Source organism: Pygoscelis adeliae, unplaced genomic scaffold (assembly GCF_000699105.1).
Source record: "Pygoscelis adeliae isolate BGI_AS28 unplaced genomic scaffold, ASM69910v1 Scaffold531, whole genome shotgun sequence".
Taxonomy (NCBI): Eukaryota; Metazoa; Chordata; class Aves; order Sphenisciformes; family Spheniscidae; genus Pygoscelis; species Pygoscelis adeliae.
The window spans coordinates 110,254-126,225 of NW_008824116.1; the positions used below are offsets into that span (position 1 = coordinate 110,254).

At 50.7% G+C, this 15,972-nt stretch overlaps 2 protein-coding genes across 2 annotated transcripts in view; both read right to left on the reverse strand.

Moving 5' to 3' along the window:
* The window catches only part of SMG6 (SMG6 nonsense mediated mRNA decay factor), a gene marked incomplete at its 3' end in the record, with an annotated part of 112,740 nt that extends 96,894 nt beyond the window's left edge, over positions 1-15,846 (reverse strand). Inside the window, exons 1-7 of the mRNA XM_009334298.1 lie at positions 15,158-15,846; positions 12,849-13,041; positions 12,035-12,145; positions 11,188-11,294; positions 9,965-10,043; positions 8,511-8,621; positions 7,638-7,850 (exon numbers count right to left, since the gene is read on the reverse strand). Coding sequence (XP_009332573.1) covers positions 7,638-7,850; positions 8,511-8,621; positions 9,965-10,043; positions 11,188-11,294; positions 12,035-12,145; positions 12,849-13,041; positions 15,158-15,408 — 1,065 coding nt within the window. The remainder of the gene's footprint in view (positions 1-7,637; positions 7,851-8,510; positions 8,622-9,964; positions 10,044-11,187; positions 11,295-12,034; positions 12,146-12,848; positions 13,042-15,157) is intronic.
* A 59-nt stretch (positions 15,847-15,905) lies between these two features.
* Positions 15,906-15,972, reverse strand: part of LOC103925569 (telomerase-binding protein EST1A-like) — a 991-nt gene continuing 924 nt past the window's right edge. The window contains exon 2 of the mRNA XM_009334299.1: positions 15,906-15,916. Within this exon, the coding sequence (XP_009332574.1) occupies positions 15,906-15,916 (11 nt within the window). The remainder of the gene's footprint in view (positions 15,917-15,972) is intronic.

The following is a 15,972-nucleotide window of genomic DNA, read 5'->3' on the forward strand; positions in this document are numbered from 1 at the left end:
GTGACTGACAGGGAAAGGCGGTTTCTGGATGATTGTACTTGGTTTTAGAGTATGAGAAGCTTGCTGGAACTTGAAGTCTCGCCCCCCTCACCGCAGCCTCTCTGAGCACTGGGATATAGCAGAGCCCCTCACACAGGCGTAAGTCATTGATGTCCTTGTAGCGATCCCACCTCTGATCCACCACGATACTTCTACACACATTAGCACCAGATGCCTGTTACCGGAAGGAGAACATGTCGGTGTCTCTCCCATTCAAGTAACATTAGTCCCTGCCTTGTTCTTCACAGTTAAATAAAACCACCAACATAGTCTAAAAAGAAAAGGGGGGGGGGTGGTGGGAAATCAACACCAACTTCTGAAAACTCTTACCGATAGCTTAGCCTTCACTTTCTGGGTAGTGACAAAAGGTCAAGCTGTGCTGGAAAGCAACATGTGGGTTCTACACGACATGCGTGCACAGGCTAAATTGGTAACCAGGCTCTGCGAGCTCTAGCTGAGCTCTGGGAGCTTCAGCGGAGCAGCACTGAGCATCCACAGAAGATCACGAGCCCGGACAAGGTGCAACAGCGTTTCTGGTTGGATCACTAATGCAGGAACTGCAGCTGAGAAGGTTTTAACCAGCATTTTAAAGTAAAAATGGAATTTATTTAAAAAGTTAAGTGCAGGGAGGGTGCACAACTGGCGGGCAAAAAAAGCCAGTGCTAAGCTGCATGGCTGAATGTCACGTCTCAAACTCAGAGAGGCTAGGAGTGTGGTTTTAGTGTTTAACCAGTTTCAACTGCAGCCTGGCACTCTTTTACTTCCTCCGCAGAGAAGTCTTCTCACTGCTAGGGGAAAGAAACCAACCTTACCACGCAAAACAAAACGGCTAGAGTAAAAATAAAGCCCCAAGGTGGTTTGGTGACCGAGGTCATATTAGGAGGCGGAGGGGTTGCAGGCTGGGGAAAGCAGTCAGAAATACACTGCCAACCAAGAAAGAGATTACAAAAAAGGAGGCAGGGCAAAGAATTAACACAAGTCCAGCAGTAAAGAGCCTGAGAAGCTTCTTTCACACGCCACCAGCTCCCCCATGCTCAAAACAGTTTGTAAACCGTTTCCTAAACACAAAGGAAAAAAAACCCAGACCTAGTCCTGACCTCCATGAATGAGTAACCAAACCCAACAGCTTCCTGCAAGCCTGCAGGGGTGAGGAAAGGAGGCTGCCTGGGAGGGACAGAGGGAACTACAGGTTTCTCCCTCTCAAGTCCCGCTTTGGGCACAAAAATTCAGGATGCAACACCTCTTGCTGCTTTTTCATGTGGTGGTGGGTAAAGGAGAGAATTAAGGAAGGGCAGCCTTTAGCTGATTGCTAGTGCCTAGCATTCCCACCCCAGAGAGCTTCTCTGCCTGTTTTTGCCTCAGCAGAGGCTCACAGCACTGCAGAGGTGCGGATCAAATACAAGGCAATACAGCAACAAGCAGCAGGCTGGAGGGGAAGCACTGCCTTCCCTTGACAGCAAAGGCAGACCATAATGCAACAGACCACAGACGGGATCACTCACGTCAAATACTAGAGAGCACCTAACCGTAGAGGAGAGAAACTTCCTGACATAACACAAGCCACCTTCCTGTGACAAGATGCTGATGGCAGCCTGACGCAAGGCCTTGATGTAAGACCTTGTGTATATACCGCTGCTGGCTTGTGCACTGAGAAAAGCCTCGTGTGTCTTCTCCCTTTGGGGACATACCTACGCCACCGTTCTGGTGTGGCTCAGGTGATTAACAGGCGTGAGAAGTGGCTTCAAGTAGAAAAGCCCACTGGGCATCTCCGGGCACTGCTGATCTAGTGGTTTCCAGTCCCTCCGCTCTCTGCACAGGCATATAGTGTTGGGTAAAAAAAACCCCTGGAAGCATGCAAGAGTCAGCACAGGCTTCCAGGGCATCGTGTGCAGCCTGCAGGGTTACCCTTTTGGGGAGTCATGTCCCAGCAGCCGGGGGAAGGCAGGCATGCCTGCGCTTTCACGCTGCCCATCTAAACCAAAGGCACAGCCCCAGCTGCCTGGACTTATTTTCCGGGTCAGAGGCTCCTAAAAAAGGACCATTCTGAGCACTTTGCCCACCTGACACCATGGATGTAGCAAATGAGGGAGCCCTGTACTTCAGCCAGCAGGGATTATTCATAAAAGCCTGCACGGAAGAGAAAAGATCAATCTTTCACTGTCCTGAGAAAAACCACCCAGCCATGCTGGCAGAGCGGAGAAATGCTCCCACCAGCCTGGCAGCAGACTCAGGGGCAGACACTCCAGAAACAAGGAGTTCCCCAAGCAGCCTCTTATCCATGCATCTATATGGAAGAACAACCATCATTATAGCAATACGTCATTTCCACTTTTGCCTGTGACTTATTTCTAGTCATGTGTAATGGAAAAGAGTTACAAGGTGAGAAAAGAGCTGAGAGTGAAGGGAGCTGCTCTCAGTAAACGGGAGTGCCTCTGTGGTATATTTGCACAAGCAAAGTTGGGCCACACTCACAGATGCCCACCTCGCACCACAACAGCCTTTTAACAGACCAGATGCTCTGAGGGACCGCAGGGAGTGACAAAAAGGCAACCCCAACTCTGAACGCAGGTCACTACTGCTCCCGTCTGTGACTGGTCCAAGCAAAGGACAGGCTGATGGAGCAAAATGGCCAAGAGAGCCCCACCAAAACTGCTACCAGACTAACATGAGGTTTTATCCTACTGCCCCCTAGAAGCACCCCTCTCCAGATGCAGAGCCCAAGAGACAGCTCCCCCAGAAGAAAAACTGCACCGACTGAAACCAGCCAGGAGAAGGGGCCAGCCCAATCACCCAAGCGGCTGCTGCCCAAGAGGAACAAGCACACAGAGCAGAAACAACAAACACCGCCAAGGAAAAACGGATGTGAAACATGCAGGAGCTGACTAGGACACTGACCCTTTCCACTAAGGACATAGGGCCTCTGTTGGAGGCAGCAACTTGGGCAGCCCTGAGGACTCCCCAGTGCTCCTGGAGGCACAGGTGTTCCCAAAAGTGCCTTCTCCAGCCTTGGACGGTGACTGGGCTGCAGAAGCGTAAGTGGACGCAGCATCACGGTGCACAGGTGAGGCAGACAAAGTCAAATAAAACTAAGCAGGCAAGAAGAACTGAGAAAGAAGGTGAAAATCCTTACAGATGTCTCATCTCAGAAAGAAACAATTCAGAGCAAGTTGTGAAGATAGCCCCAGCCAGGCATTGCTGGATAAGCTCCCAGTTAGCTGACTCCTGACCTAGAGGGGAAAAAAGCAGGACAGCTCTCACAACCTCCGCTGCTTTGAGAAGACAGTGCCCTCATCCAGCTACAGAGGACGATCTCCCTGCGTGCGTGGCACTCACCTGATTTTCTAGGACCTGGGAGATGGAAGGAGACAAAGGGGTTCAAAAGAGACTAGCACTACTCATCTGAAAGAAAATACAAACAAGCACCCAAAGATGCACACTGCTTACAGCTCCACATTGCCGCTCTGTCTCCTGGTACTTGCACCCATTACCAGCACAGAGCGACACCTGAACGTACAAGAAGTTTCCAAAGAAGAGCACAGTAGGCAATAAAGAAGAAACACAAAAGTAAGAAACTCTCTATATTCAGCCTATTGAGAGAACTTTGTCCTCTTTTTTTTGGTAGACCTCCTGGGGGTATTTACTGCTCACTGGTGGAAACCCTGATGCACTGTCCATGCTCCCTGCTGCTGAGAAGAAAGCCTGTGTAAAGAAACGGAGGTTAAAACCTGCTCTGAACTTCAGAGCTAATGATTCCACCACAATTTCTCTGCTATTGCAAAGGGGTTGCTGCTCCACGGGCACCCAGCGCCAGGCAAATGCAACACCTCTGTCCCTAACCAGCAGGCCGAGGGCAAACGGGAAGGTTCTTGCAGCCGATGCACAGGGCTGAGACAGCACATCTTGACTCTGGCCTTAGCTTTTCTAAGAGCTTTTTGGGTGGCCCTACCAAACTTTTGATGGCGCTACAAGACTGACCTCTCACAAAGAGGCTAGGAGACTTAATTCTTTAATGATTCTAAAGTATTCAGACATCTGGAGAGAAGTATTATTCAATTACCGTTGTGCCAAGGGAAAACCTCTCTTCCCTAATCTTAGCTGCAGCTATGGAGTAATCTTTATTAGCGCATGCATGCTGCGCGGCAACACAAGGAAGTATCTACTGCAGAGCACAGGCAGCAGGCAATAGCAACGGTGGGAACCTTAACTCAGCATTTCCTGACAGGGGTGATTAAAATCTCAAACTCAGTGTAATATTAACACTTTCTCAAGAGACTGACAGCACATTTGCCCTGTTTACTTTACCAATTCACGTAAGCTGCATACAGTACTATCAGATTTAAGATCAATACAGACCCACGGCAAATGAAACCAGTGGCAGAGAAGAAATGGCACTCAGCTCTTCAGCTCACTTTGCTCTATCCAGCTGTTTTAAAAAAAAGCAAAATAGCTGCTCATTGGTTCAGCCTCCTTTTTTGCATTTCTTATTGGAATCCCACACGAAGTGACCTGATATTGTCAGGTAAGCAGGGCACTGGGTCAGCCTGGACTCTCCTGACACTGCACATCTAGAAACACGCAACGTATAAGAGACCACAGAGAACAGCCATTCACAGAATGAAACCCTAAAAGGCTGCGGGCATAACGGATAAAACCCTAAGCACAAAACAGCCAGGCTGCAACTCAAATACTTCTTCAGCTCGCTTTGAAACCATCCCATGCCCTCCGTGCCAGCAGTGCCAAATTCAGTTACTGAGGAAGGGGCCATACGGAGATGCACGTCCCTCGGCGTGGACAGATGGTACGTTCTTCCAGTTCTGCATCTTCCTAGAAAACATGATGCAGCAAACTGTGAAAGAAGCAGCTATGCCAAGCCTCTACCTAAACACACAGTGCCAAGGCCAATTGCCAGCACTGCACGCCACCTCTTCTTGTCACAGCAATGGCTGCAGTGTGAGCTGGCCTTCTGCAGACTTGCCATCACGCTTTACTAACTCCATTCAGTTGGCTCCTAACCCTGAAACAAAGTAAAGTAATGATGTTTGTGTCTTTGTATAGAGCTGCAGAAGGAAAAATAAAGTCAGCACTGAGAAGAGAAGAGAAGAGACGAGACGAGAAGAGAAGAGACACGCAATATGCTTGCAAAAGAAAACCCTGCTCGCTGACAGGGACAGTGTGCACATCAGCAGGTCCTGGGAGAGTAATCGTTCAGCATCTCCTTGCCAAGTGTGCCACGACATAGGACTGGCACCTAACTGCCTGCACAATGAAGAAAGCGACGACTGAGGACAGAAAACATCCCAAATCAATTTCTTGTCACCTGAGAAACAGCCAGCATCTCCACAGTAAAAAACACCAGTCACCTTTGGCTTGGGCTGGGTTTGAAGCAACAGCCTCCGTTTGAAAGGTAGAAGGAGCCTCTCTCCCACGCTTCTGCCCAGTACATGTCCAGAGCTGTTAGGGTCTATACTTGCGTTGGTGTATCTGCTTCTGGAAGCTGAACACTCTCCTATTCTACCCTGTAAAATTCCATTCTCTGGCCCAGAAACAGCTGCCATAAAGACTGATGCCCGAGCAGCTACCTGCAGAGCACAGCTGTCAGTACAAATGAAAGAACACGGCTTGCCTCAGCCTTTTCAAGGTCTACAGCTGGCAAGGAAGGGACCAAGGAGGCGATGACACAGTTTAGACTCATTTCCCCAAAATGACACGTAAGCACTGGCACACATCCCCTGGGAGAAGAGCTGTTCCCTTCCGCCCGGCTGGGGGATGTGGGGCAGAGGTGCTGCCAGGATGAGGGCTGCTGCCTGCCCCTGGCGCAGGCAGGGCCCTTCCGAGGCCAAACAGTGCCACACAGTGGCAACACACGGACTGCTCCGCTCCTTTCCAGAGAAGGAGCTGCAAACCACCCAGAGACGCAGTGAGGAAGAGGGTAAGAGGCTATAGCTTCAAGGAGCAAGGAGTCCAGAGCTTCCCGAAGAGCTGCTGTCTTTATCCAGCCCACAGCTTCACAGCACGGTATCTTTGGCAGCGACACAGATTTAAAGGTTTCCTTTTCACCTGGTTATTTTTAATCCAGATCAGTTTGGTGACATGGCTACCGCACAGCCTCATAAGCAGTTGTGCCAACACAAGGGGAGTGCTGCACCACAGCAGGCACAGGCAGCCCGAGCACAAATATCTTGGCTGTCAAAACCAGCAGGGCCCGAGCCTGTGCCCTCAGCTCCCCCTGCCCTTTTGCCACTGTAATTCTGATCATGCGGCCTCTGAGTATTAGTGGGGAAAGCTTTCCACGAGCCAACATTTCAAACAGATGAAGAAATCAAGACTAATGGTAGTAATTAGACACACAATCTGTACAGACATTGCCAGCAACCTGCACTTCAGAACGCACAGCCCCCCGTTGAACAGACCAAGGGCAAGCTCTAGCAAACAGTGCTGCATTATAAACAACAAGACATCACCGCCCCCCACTTTGCTAGCGGTTACGCTACCTCACATGGGAGCACTGCAAAAGAGAAACTCCCAGTGCCTCAAAAACACTCACAGCATCTTATGTCAAAGCATCTTCATCAATGATTTATGGAGAGGCTAAAGCTTGGCACGTTCCTTTCAATGATGCTGAGGAAGCAAAGGTCTCCAGAAGAGAAGCTGAGGAGAGGGAAAACAACCAAGGGCAGTAACATCTTAAAAATGCTGCAGCTATGTGCCAGAGCTTATCTTTCAAAGCGCCAAGACTTCACCCCAGTTCCACCCAGCTGAAGTCACAAACTAGTTATAAAAACGCAGTCGTATCTGAGAAGCTCTGGGCCCTGCAGTATGCGGAGAAGGTCTTCCCAGTTCTGCTAAACTCACATCCTCAACAGCCATTTTAGGACAGGCAGCCCAGAGCTCCCTGGCAAGTTCTCTTGCAAGCCGCATGTGCCAAAGCAGTGCAAGGATTCCTAGAGGATGAGCTCCCAACCACCACTGCCTTGGCCTGCATTCCTGTGCCTGACAAACAGAGTTCACTCGGGCTCCTCTTGCAAGGTACAGAGCTCAAACAGGCTCATGAGACATACTGTTAGTCAATTATTTTTTTTTATGCTTGCAAAAGAAAAGCACCAGTTTGGCCTCTCAGCAGAACAAGTAATGCAAATATGACACCTACACTGGAAATTAAAACCACAGTTTTCACGTTCCCAGTGCAAACCTCTGATCATCTGGCACTGGGACAAGTGACCCACTTCCAGAACAAGCCTCAGAGCTTACAGGGTCACTGTTAACCCCGGTCTTCAGCATCTGACCTCATTTCCCACCAGCAACCTCACCCAAGTTAGAGCCCTCAGCAGAGGCATTTTACAGCATCTTCTGTTTGTGCCTCTCCCATTCCATATCAGCCACACCAGCACAAGCTGCCAAGAAATGGATGGTAACAACATGCCTTAAACATGAGAGGCACAAGGTCACCAGCTCTTCAGCCTGACCCAGGCACAGCTCCCATAGGGGAAGCCAAAACACTGGAAAATTTAGCAACAGGAAAGCAAAACAGATCCAGTGTCATTCCACTGCATTCCAAACACATGACACCAAAGCCAACTGCTGCCTCCTGCAGTACTCACGTCGCTGGGGCTGAGGTTCCCAAGACCATTGTCCTGCTCAGAATCCCTGCCGGACTCGTGGCCCTGGGAGGAGCGGGGGTGGGAAGGATGGATCCAGATCTCCAGCCGCGTGGTATCATCTCCAACTTGTCGCAATGTGGACTTCTTGCCCTTCCCCCGGCGGCTGGGGCTCAGATCCAGCACCTGATGTTTCCTCTGCTCCATCTGCTCAGCCTGGGCAGATAAGACAGATTCAGATCACCCAGGGACCAAAGTTCAGGAAAAGTATATAATTTCATTTACATGGAGAAATTAGCTCTTGCCCCTGCTTCAGAACCAGAGTAACTCACTGACAGGTCCAGAATTTGGTTTCTGACACTATAAGACAGTGCAGGTGAGAGGTTTTCAACTCCAGCTGCCCCGGGACAAGAAAGGCTGTGTCCAGTCCTAGCAGTGTGTGACAGCCAACATGCTGTATCTTTGACTTGGGGTGACCCTCTGGGGCACAAAGGGACTGCAGCCTCTCTTGTCCACCCTTGTGGGGCACCTCTGGGATAAGGCAATGATCATGCTACATGCCAAGGCCATGCTGCAAACCACAGCAACCTACAGCCCTCGCTGAGCTTCACTGTTTTACAGTTTGCGACCCAGAAACAAGAGATTCAGCTGCCCAAACAACCCTAAAAGGAGTCTGAGGAGATGCAGAAAAGACACCGTAATTCTGAAAACTTGGTCTCTCATCTGACTCCCAAATACAGAATTTCTTAGAAATAGGTAAGTGGTGACTCCAAGTCCAAAAGCCACCATCACCCTCCTCTCCGGATCACAGCTCTCCAGTACAGAAGAGCCAGCACGGGCAGCTGCACCATCCTGCAGCCCAGCTCCAAGACTCACCTTGCGTTTTGTCTCTTCAAACAGACTCATGAGGCTCTCCTTGGCTGTGAGGATGGGGTTGCTAGCAGCCAGGCTGCGCATATAATAGTAGACAGCATCCAGCTTTCTCCTCTGCAAAAACACAACCAGACTCAGAGCTGCCACTCATTCTGGGGCATTCAGAGCCAAGCTCCCACGTACTTCGCCTTCCCTGTCCCTCAGTACACATGCCCTCTCCCTCTATACTGCCTGGGACAGACAGACATGCCGACAAACAGTATGACAATCAGGACCTTGAACCCTCCATCCACATTCACAGCTACTTACAACCACCAGCACAAAGCACAAGCCCTTTGCCAGGATTAGGGAGTGCAGGTGACACCGCAGCCTGCGGACTCACTTGCTTTAGCCCCAGGGCTGCTACAGAAACCATCAACCCAGAGGCTCACATAAAACAGTCCCTCAGGAGACATCACGGTAAAGGACAACAGTGTAAATACTGAATTCCTGACAGTTCAGAAAATAACCCTTTTCAACATTACTATGAATATGGAAATGACTCCACACGAGTTTCACAAAGAACAGAGGTCCAGGAAGACTGGAGGGTTTGCCAGACACCTGCCAGTGGTGGGGCAGGATGTGCCCCCCATCTCAGCCCGCTGCTGGGCTAATCCCCTCACGCTCAAGCAACTTCTCAGAATCTTTTCTCCCACAGGCTGGCCACAGCGAATACCGTGAGAAGGCACCCCCCAAGTCCTTATGCTACCAAGACACACAGCCATTTAGGGTTTCGCCCACATGCTGCTGGCCTTACAAACCACCACAGAGGGTGGGACACTTTGCTGCTCCAAGCCCCACAACGCGAGTCAGAAAGGTCATTCCCAGCCATGAAGGAAATGCACTTCTGAATTGCTCTGCTTTAAACCAGCATCTTTCAGTGTTGCGAACAGGCAGATTCCTACCAGCTCCTATGTCCCAGCCTGATGCTTCCATTATCTGCTGTCACATCTTCCTTGAAGTAAGTTTTCCTGCATGGCTGGGGTAGCCAGCAAAACTGAAACCTAAGAAAGTCGCATGTGGATGTCGCTTAGACCAGTGCCCACAGGTCCAATGAAGACACGGCAAACAGAAACAGCATCCTCATGACAGTGTGGCCTTGAGCACAAGAATCTCACGCAAAACTTTGAACATAACCCACTTCTAAAACATTTGCACTCTCAACAGCCCACAGAACAGTCCCCCAAATACCGATAGCCTGAGGGAGTAGCATGTATCTAACAAAGCTGCCTAAAGCCACAGCAGCTGGAATCCACACAGCACATGCTGCCATCAGCTTTTTTCTTTCTTTAAAAAAAAAAAAACAACATCTGGAAGCACTGCCCTAAACCATGTCTTTCTCCACCAGATGGAATCTCACAGCCATCTCAGAGGCTCTCCCTAATGCTTGCTACATGCTTGCATGATGAGCATCTTACCGTGTAGATGGCCAGGAGCGCCAGCTGGTTGTACGGGCGGCCATTTTTGGGAGCAATTTGCTGAGCCTTCAGGTACCAGCTGAGGAAGGGAATAACCACAGAGAAAGAGTCATTGAAAGGACATCAGGTTGCCTTCCTTGCTGTGAAGGGCACAGAATTCCCCTCGCAGCGTTGGCAGTCCCGCAGGGAACAGGCCCTTTGCACAAGTGCCCTCTGCCTGCAAGAGCATGCACAGGCAGCGAGCCTGCACCCGGCCTGGAGGGTGCACAGGACAGGAGAGAGGGGCAGATACAGCTGCAGAAGGAAATGTTCCTGGCTCAGCCCGAAGATGAGCATTTAGCCAGACCCAGCAAGCGCTGTCCCCCATGCAGCCTCAGGCACAGACAACAGGCTATTCAGGGAACATTTCTCTCTGTCCCCTTTTTAGCTCCATGGCAGCTGGGACCAAACCCTCCATGTTTCTCAGCTCATTCCCCATATTTTTGAGATACTTAATCATCCCAAGAGAAGAGGCATCCGTTCCGTGGCAGTCCATTCATCCCTCCATTCTCCCCTCTATTTTCCCTCAATTGTAGTATCCACTCTCCAGCTTATATCATGCCACACGGATCCATCAACACTGTTCAAACACATCATGAACCCACTACGTTCCCTCCAACCTCCCTATCGGCATACTCCATGATGTCCACAGGCCCCAAAACGGGCAGCTTTCCCTGCCCTGTTCTCCAAACCTCCACAGATTTCAGGGCTCCATCCCCCATGCTGGGCTCACTTGCCCCCCCACCAGTCTTTGCTCCAGAACAAAAGATCAGAAAAAGGACTGTATCCCAGGCAAAAAAAAGAGTGACAGGAAGCAACAAGTGGTGGTAACTCCTGATGCAATCAGAACATATGGACACATATGGGAAGCTCTCCTAGCTGAAAAGCTACCAGAAAATACAACAGCCAGTCTGCCAGCCTCAACAGCATAAACCCTCCCGGTCACAGGATCAGCGCAGGACAACTTCCACACTAGATGGCTGGACAAAGACTGGATCTGCTGGCTTGCTTTCTGGGATAGCAAAACAGCCTAGGCTACTTCTTTCAGCTTCACGGGACTGCAATACAATAAAGAGGCTCGAAAAGACTTCTTTGGCTAGAAGCAAGTTTAAGCGTGAAATGAGATACATCCCTTGTAGATAGAGGAAGAGCTGTGCTCAGCACTACAGAGAAGAACACAATACCTGCGTGCCTTTCCATAGTTTGCGGTGTCATTTGCTTGTTCTCTGTATCGGCAAATGTCCCCTTGACAAATCATACACCTCTGAGCACTGATCAGCGCGTACTTCACCTGGAAAGAAGCATTCAGTACATCACGTGGGACCTGCGCAGCCCTGGCTCATCTGCAGACCCAGTGAGCGCACAGGGACCATAGAGAGCTAAGAGCAGGTCACTGACACACTGAAGGTCTCACAGAAGGGCAGCAGAATGAAATGACAAGGCTCCATGGCACTGGTTCAGCATTTGTAGGGGCAAGCCAATCCCCTAAACACCTCCTCTCTTACAACAACATCCCATCTCTCTCCAGAAGAGAGTTGTTCAGTCCATGACTGATTTGAGGACAGCTGTTAGACAAACACATCTCTCTGGTAACAGAGCTGGACTAAAATATCCTTTCCCAGCTGTGCCTCGCACCTGCACTCACAGCTCAGGGCAATACGCTGTCAAGTGTCAGGGAGGCAGTGCAACTGTTAGCTTTCCTTGTTTGTTATTCTGGATTCCACTGACAGAAATAAGAGATGTTCAATATCTAAGGCAAAGCCAGGCTACCTTTGGACACTTCTTTCCCATTATTAGCCCTCGTCACGGAGCTGGTACAAAAAAAGTTCTTCTTTGCAAAGGACGCTAAGAAATGTTAATGCACCAGAGTTGGTTCAACAAGTTCTCCAACAGCTGACAAGGACTCCCTGCAAACATCCTGACATCTGTTCAGAGTACAGCTGCCTACCTCTTGGCAAGGGCAGCACACTGAGTTCAGCAAGTTGCATACGATTAACAGGATGAGAAGTCTCCAGGAGGAAGCCAACCTACCATTTTCCTCAGAGGCTTACTGCGGATGGCCATCCCGTCCATATAGTCCTCTAGCTTGAACTGGTATGACACCTGCAGCTTCTGGAGTAGGCCATCAAAAAAAGAAGTGCCCTGCAAAACATACACACATACTTGGATGTTACAATCTTTCTGATGACGAGCACAAAATCACACCATCCCTGCCACGTGCAAGAAGGAAGGTCCCTCTCCCTGAGGGCTGTTTCTCTTCAGAAAACAACAAGGAGGTCGGGGGATCTCCAACCTCAGAGGTTTTCAAGACCGAGCTAGACAAAAATCAAGACTGACCCCATCTAGTGTTTGAGGAGTCCTGCTTTGAGCAGGAGGTTGGACTAAAGCCCTCCAGCAGTCCCTTCCCACCAACCTAATTCTATAAAACACATCCTCTCGGCTCTGTCAGCCTACCTTCTATGGAGAGTAAACTGAGCTGCACAGTTTAACAGAATGACTTTCAAGCAAATTCGATAAAGATGGCACAAACACCTCCAGGAATGCTTCTGTTTATTTCCACTTCAGGGCATTCATTTCATTTTAGCTTAAATCAATTTCCAGTTAACATAAAACACACCAAAACCAGTCTGGTTTAAATTATAACAAATGGCCACCTGGACTCACACCTGCCACACTAAACCATAATCTGTCTGAGCATCTGTCCTTCCACAAGGATGGCCTAAGGTGCACAGAGGTATGAATAAGATCAAGAAGGCTAGCTGCCCAGTTACACCATCCCATTCTAAACACCAGCCAATCCCACCCAAAGGTTTAGAGGAGTTTGGGGATGTTTCTCTCTTCTTACCTCATCTAGAAGCTGGAGCAGTTTGTTCCGAATTTCTTGGGCATTTTCCCCCTGAGGGTCCTTGAGAAGCTGCCGGAATTTCTCAATCACCTGGTAAAATGCGTTCTTCCACAACAGCTGGTCCACGTTCTGGGTATCAGAGAACTCGATATCCATCAGGATGCACCGTTCATACAGCTGCAGCATCTCCACCCTACAGCGAAACACAATCAGCAGTCAACGCAACAGCAACTGCCCAGCCCGGGCCTGAGCTGCCAGGGAACATGTGCTGAGCCACCTGCTGCTTTTCAGCCAGCAAGCACAAGATGTCAGCAGTTCAGCTGGCTCGCACGCTATGGCAAATCAATGCTTCCACACATGTCCCAGAGGGAGATGGAAGCTGTTGCAATCAAACACCCTTCCCGCTCCAAGAGGGCAAATCTGAAAGGACCATCGCCCTTGTATGTATGCATCAGAAAGGATCAGGGCCTGGCAAAGAGCAAGGAGCTCCGCTACAGCTCTGCCGCTGGCAACAGCAAGGCACAAGGGTCTCCTGTTACTAACACAGAGAAAGCGTGCACTGCCAGGCTCTGCTCCTTCTGAGCACAAAGTCTGGCTACTATCGGCCAGGAACACACAAAGAACCAGGGGGCAAGAGAGGTCTTGCCCTTAAAATGATCCCCACCTCCCTTCCATCCAACCAAAATACACAGCAGAAACAGATACCCTGCTTCCTCAAAAATGAATGAGAGCTGGGAATATCACACCTGAAGGAAATAAAGCCTCGGAGTCCCAGAAATCACATTTCCCTCGCCAGCTACCTACAGCCTTGCCCGGACGCTGGAGCAGAATTCCTCCCCTGAATTTAATAAAATAGTTGCAGGCTAGAAACAGCTCCGCAATGTGTGGGGCAAGTTTACGGTAGAGGGGATCCTCAGCTGCTAGTGCCTCGGCAGCCTTATCCTTTATAATGCTTTGAGCCCTACAGAAAACAGTACAACAGCGTAGACGGTAAAGCCTCGAGCAAAGCCAGATGGCAACACCTGGAAGAGCCTGACAGAATAAGAGAAGGATGCTGGCGGGTTCCTGTGCAAAGCACAGAACATGGTTCTGCTGCCCTACCCCACGCAGTCCCCAAACCCTGCACACACACGCTTAGACAGCACAAACACCGACCAAGCGAATTAGACGTTTCTGCAGATGGACATCTGATAAGCAGCACTTGCATCCAAGAGCCCAACACAGCTCCGCAGACGGGCTGGCAGCAGGCACTCGGAGACAGGCAGGAGACACACCGAGACGGAGGGACACTGCTGGCAGGGACGGAACCAACCATGCCTACGCTCCTAGGGCAGGGTAGGCTTTACACGGGCCACAGCAGCACTGCGCAGTCTTTCCTCTCCCTCCAGACAACAACTCTGGGTGACCTTGACACCTTGAGGAAGACCTGAAACCTCCAGTGCTGCTTCAAGCGCAGACACATCCCACCCTGTGGTCTATAGCGCAAGTCCCCAAAACACAGAACAAGCCCTGAAATGAGCTCACCTGCTAGATTTGCTGCCAGTCAGCTCTGAAAATAAGTCTCCAGAGAAGCCCCGGAGACACAGAGGTCACAAGTAAATGTGAAAGATGCCAAATAGAAACTTGCTACAGCCATGTGAACTACCCTCCAGAGCACAAGTGTCACTTCCCTCTCGCTAGCTGGCATCACCAGGCTACTCCCACTGGACTGCCGTATGTCACACGGTTGAGTGGTATCAAGAGCAAAACTACGCAGTGCTTGAAAGGTGCTGTCACTGTTACACAGCATCAGGAACCCATGCAACACTTCGCAAGCACAAGCCGACAGTTGCGGCCCCTGAAGCCCACAACGTAAATCAGACAGCAGATAACCAAGGACAGGTGAGAAAGCAGAAGTCCACCAGCAAATACTGAAAGCACGTGAGAGCACTGGAACTGAGACAGACCAGCTCCAGCAAGAGCATGAAGAATCCAAGAGCCACAGCGGGTGCTCGTCCTGCTCCCTCGCATCCCTGTGACACAGGCAAGGCACTCCGCAACCACAAGAAGCCACGGCTTAGCTCCCAGCCCAGACAAATGATATCTTCACCCACAGTTTCTTTCTGATACCTACACATCACCGGTACGTGACAAACAGTCCCAGCACATCAAAAGCTAGCGAGCCACTGCCCCATCTCCCGGTCTCTGAGACATCGATGTCTCCACTCTACCAGATCCCCAAGGAGCACCATTCTCTGGATAACAGTTCTGGTAGCAGTTCACCCTAGAAATGACTCAGTCACACGCCCCTCTACAGCACAGCCACAAACCTCAGCTGGGCCATCTTCTCCAGCCCCTCCGGGCTGATGCGGTCTCTGGAAAGCAGATTGCTGAGCTGCTGCTCCTGGTTCCCAGCCTCGCGGAGGAGTTTGCTGAGCTCCTGCTGCTGCATGTTCCGCATCTGCTGCTCCATCTCGGGACTCAGAGGAGTCGGGGGGAGTGGGCCGCACATGTACTGCCCCCCCTGGCCAGGGTACCCAGAGTAATAGGCTCCTGGGTACACACCATTGCTTGGACCCATAGGATACTGCAGGGAGTACCCGCCATAAGGATACTGGGGGCCTTGACCAGAGGCCCGAGGGTAATAGTAGGGGTTGTCGGAGTTTTGGAACTTATAGTAGGATGTCTGGGCCTGGCGGGCTTCCCCCCAGGAGGTAGGGCTCACTTCATCGTCCGTGTCTAGGAAGTGAAGCTGAGCGGTCTGGCTCTTCAGAGCGGGTTTTTGGTCCGGGTTGTTCGGGTCCCACAGCCTGCGAACAGTGCCGCCTCGGCCCCTGCTTCGGGGGCCTTTACTCCCAGCACCACCGAGCAGGAGCCTGGGCCCAGGGTGACTGGGTTCAGGGGAGCCCGCGGTGCTGGCAGAGAGGTCCGTGTTGGCAGGCAGGAACAGAATCCCACGGCCCCTCCCTTGGGGCTCTCTGCTCTGGCTCCTCGCCTCCGAAGCCTCTGAGTCATTGCAACTAACAAACGCCTTCAGGGGCTTTTTTTTATCTGTATCTGCCAGACTGATATCCCTGTTCATAGTCTTGCTGTCAAATGTGACTCGAAAGGGTCCCTTGACTTCCCTGCCATTGCTGCTCCACTT